The following is a 3,523-nucleotide window of genomic DNA, read 5'->3' as shown; positions in this document are numbered from 1 at the left end:
AATAAAATAAAAAATAAAAAAGAGATTCTCTCGTAGTTTCTACCTCAAAATTAGCCCAAATTTTTATACCTCCGAAATTGTTGAGAAACAATCCTAAAATTAAATCATTACAAAATTTCTCATTTATCTCAAATTCTCTAATTTTAACTTAAAACAACAAACTCCCAAAATTTTTAGCTTGTGGAACTGTTCAAAGAGGAAGAATTATTTCCCTTAAATTTTGACCAATCCTATAAATAGACAAAGAAAAAGAAAGAATCGTAGTTGTTAATAGGAAATTAAATAGGAAGTTTGTACTTAAAATAGGGTGATCTTTATTATAGAAGTTTGTATGTGTATATATATTGATAAATAGGATGTGAAATAGTTCAAAGAGGATGAACAAATGCATGTTTAAGTATTGCAAAGGGGACAACTAAAGATAGCTATTACATCTCACGTTTAAGTATTGCAAAGGGGACGATCAAAGCTAGCTATTACATCTCTGTATACCGTAAACCCACCACTTGATTCAAATATTAGCTAGTCACTCATGGCTCCGCCTTGTGGAAGTGGGAGGAGGTGGTCAAGGGCAGTAAAGATGACCCTTTACTTGTTCTTTCTCATACCAATGTCATCAGCTGGAAATAGGAACACTAACACCATATTTGGTAAGAAACAAAAATTGGAGGTTCAACAGCAATTAAAGCGCCTTAACAAGCCCGCTCTTAAATCCATCGAGGTTATTAATCACTTCATTTAACATGTTTGTGTTCTAGTATTTTCTACTTTAGTCTTAGAAGAGTCATTCACTTTTGTGGGTAATGGTGTCTACATGACTGCCATGCACAATAGCAGTGTAATTTTATTACAACACTAAGAATTCAGACTAATATCTATGTGTGTGTGAGCTGAGAAAATGTATATGATACAGAGCCCGGATGGAGATATAATCGACTGTGTAGATATCTACAAGCAGCCAGCTTTTGATCATCCTTTGTTAAAAAATCACACAATTCAGGTAACTAGTTTAATTAACTAAATTTCATTTGCTATCACGAATAATCTGATACTTATTGTATGTATGGTATGGACCGGGTTTGCATTGGTATCTGTGCCAAATGCAATAGATGAGACCAAGTTCTTACCCAAAAGGGTTTTCATTTGATGAAATCAACGACATCTCTTCAAATTCCGAGCCTGAATTTACTCAGCCCTGGCACTTGAATGGAAGGTGCCCAGAAGGAACTATTCCCATAAGAAGAACTAAAGAAGAAGATTTATTAAGGGCAGGCTCTGTAGCAAATTTTGGAAGGAAAAAATACCATACCATCCCTCATGCTCAGAATAATTATCTTCCAACTGATAATTATCTTCCAACTGACCATGAGGTACAACTTAATTTTTAACCAATATTATTAATAGGTTTGAGCTCAATGGTATCTACTATAATGAAGGACACAAATCGACATTCATAACCTTTATTTTTCTTGTTGATTTTCTAGTATGCAACGCTTACTGATGCTGGAGATGGTAAGTATTATGGAATGGCGGCAGAGATGAACGTGTGGAACCCCTATACCCAGGAAGAAAATGAGTTTAGCGTATCTCAATTCTGGGTGGAAAATGGTGAATATGGTCAAGATCTTGATACCATTGAAGCCGGCATGATTGTATATATAATTTCATCATCTTTTCTTTTAGGCACATGCTAAATAATTAATTACTAATAATTTTTCATTTTGTTACAAAATTATTTTGTGGAAAACTAGGTTGGCGAAGATCTATATGGAGATAAAGAAACTAGAATCTTCCTATATTGGACTGTACGTGTTTTAATATTTGACTTCCCTGCCAGCACTAGCAATGTTTACATATACTATTTCTTTTTTGAAAGCATCTTTTTTTTTAATCATGGCTACAGGATGATGGATATCAAAGCACAGGTTGCTACAATCTGAACTGCCCTGGCTTTGTTCAACTTGACCACCAGATTGCGATGGGTGCAAGAGTCACCCCTTATTCCAAGTATGATGGTGACCAAATTGGACTCAAGTTCTATGTTTGGAAGGTAGTACAATATTTCAATTTAATTACTTTATTAAATAATTCTAATTTTTGGATAGACATATATGATCATATCATATGTACTTTTTTTCCTCAAGAAAAATTCACAGTAACAAATGTTATAGATATGTTTAAAATTCTTCTAATTTCCCAGTTTATGTATTTTTATATACAACTTTTTAAATTTAAAGTTTAATTTGTTTTTCTATGCGAATTTTTTTTTACCTAATTTATATTTTAAGACGGTGAATTTAAGCTGTTGTTCTACACAAAAAGATTCATTTGCTTTCTCTTTCATAGTCTTTATACCTTTATTTATCATTCAAAATATTACGAACTGATTTGCATGACATGTGCAATGAGGTAGGACGTTAATGCAGGGGGAGATTGGTGGTTGAGTATTAACCACAGAGACTTTGGATATTGGCCATCTTCCATATTCTCGCTCATGTCTGATAGTGCTTCAAGAGTTGAATGGGGAGGAGAGGTGATTAATTATCATAGAGATGGGAAGCACACCACAACACAAATGGGCAGTGGCCAGTTCGCAGAAGAAGGGCCCCGCAAGGCTAGTTTCTTCAAAAATCTCAATGTCATTGATGGTTTACAAATTCAAAGGGGTCCCCGAGACACTACGACATTCATGACGAAACCCAATTGCTATAATATCATAGATTATGGAGGCTTCTTTTATTTTGGTGGTCCGGGTAGAAACCCCAATTGTCCATGATCATTTAGACTATTGTTTCAAAATAAAGAAGAGAGAGGGAAATATAACTAGATGATGTATTTGCCTTTAGAGATATATGTTTAAATGCTATGATAGATGAATGGTTATTTTTGGGATGACTATGCCATGTTTATGTCTTAGATGCATGCTAAAGTGTGTGTGAGTTAGAATAACGTATTAAACTTGCCTTTAATGAGATTAAGATTTGGAACATAATGATTGGAAGCCAACCCACGAGTCAGGTGGGATTGGGTGCCTAGCATCTTCCCATCCTCATACCTGAACTCTGAACACGTGCTCTAATAAAAGATCAGTCTTTCCATGAAGGACGCTATATTTATTGCTCGAAGACCTAATCTAGGTGCCAACTCCATTTCTCCACCATGGTCCACCCTAGGCTAAGGCGTATTCACCCAATCCAACAAGTATGACCCGTCACGGGCACTTACGCCCACGATAGCGACTCCACTAAGGGATTGAGAGTTTGATTCCAATGTGTTCCATTTCTTAATTTTAATAAATGTGAAAGTTAAACTTGAAGGGAATGCTTCAAGCAGTTTGCAAGATCATCTGATGATCTTGCCAAGAAATTGTGACTATGCCTCTTGCTAAAGCTCAAGATGATGTCAAGATGATTGCCTAGAAGTCCATTTGAAGGGGAGAGACCGTGCAAAAAAAGCTACCCCAATGTGGCGTTTTCCATTGTCTTTCAATCACTTTCGAAACTTGGTGAGATTTTTAACTGAA

At 35.4% G+C, this 3,523-nt stretch overlaps 1 protein-coding gene across 1 annotated transcript; it reads left to right on the top strand.

Moving 5' to 3' along the window:
• The first annotated feature begins 371 nt into the window (after positions 1–371).
• Positions 372–2,893, top strand: LOC112035059 (protein neprosin). Its single transcript, XM_065774699.1, has 7 exons — positions 372–721; positions 914–1,000; positions 1,110–1,370; positions 1,485–1,652; positions 1,752–1,805; positions 1,904–2,050; positions 2,414–2,893. The coding sequence occupies exons 1-7, from the start codon at positions 533–535 to the stop codon at positions 2,774–2,776; spliced, it is 1,269 nt and encodes a 422-aa protein (XP_065630771.1). The 5' UTR covers positions 372–532; the 3' UTR covers positions 2,777–2,893.
• Positions 2,894–3,523: the final 630 nt, after the last annotated feature.

The sequence above is a fragment of the Quercus suber genome, unplaced genomic scaffold (genome assembly GCF_002906115.3).
Source record: "Quercus suber isolate HL8 unplaced genomic scaffold, Cork oak 2.0 scaffold_97, whole genome shotgun sequence".
Lineage (NCBI taxonomy): Eukaryota > Viridiplantae > Streptophyta > Magnoliopsida > Fagales > Fagaceae > Quercus > Quercus suber.
Note: the sequence above shows the minus strand (reverse complement) of the source record. Positions and strands in the feature narration are given on the sequence as shown.

What these genes read in the sequence shown, in the direction of transcription:
- LOC112035059 (XM_065774699.1), top strand. Translation starts at nt 533, where the DNA reads ATGGCTCCGCCTTGTGGAAGTGGGAGGAGGTGGTCAAGGGCAGTAAAG. An exon ending in TAAAAAATCACACAATTCAG is followed by an intron (nt 1,001 to 1,109) that starts GTAACTAGTTTA and finishes CAAATGCAATAG; the next exon opens with ATGAGACCAAGTTCTTACCC. An exon ending in TCAAGTTCTATGTTTGGAAG is followed by an intron (nt 2,051 to 2,413) that starts GTAGTACAATAT and finishes GCAATGAGGTAG; the next exon opens with GACGTTAATGCAGGGGGAGA.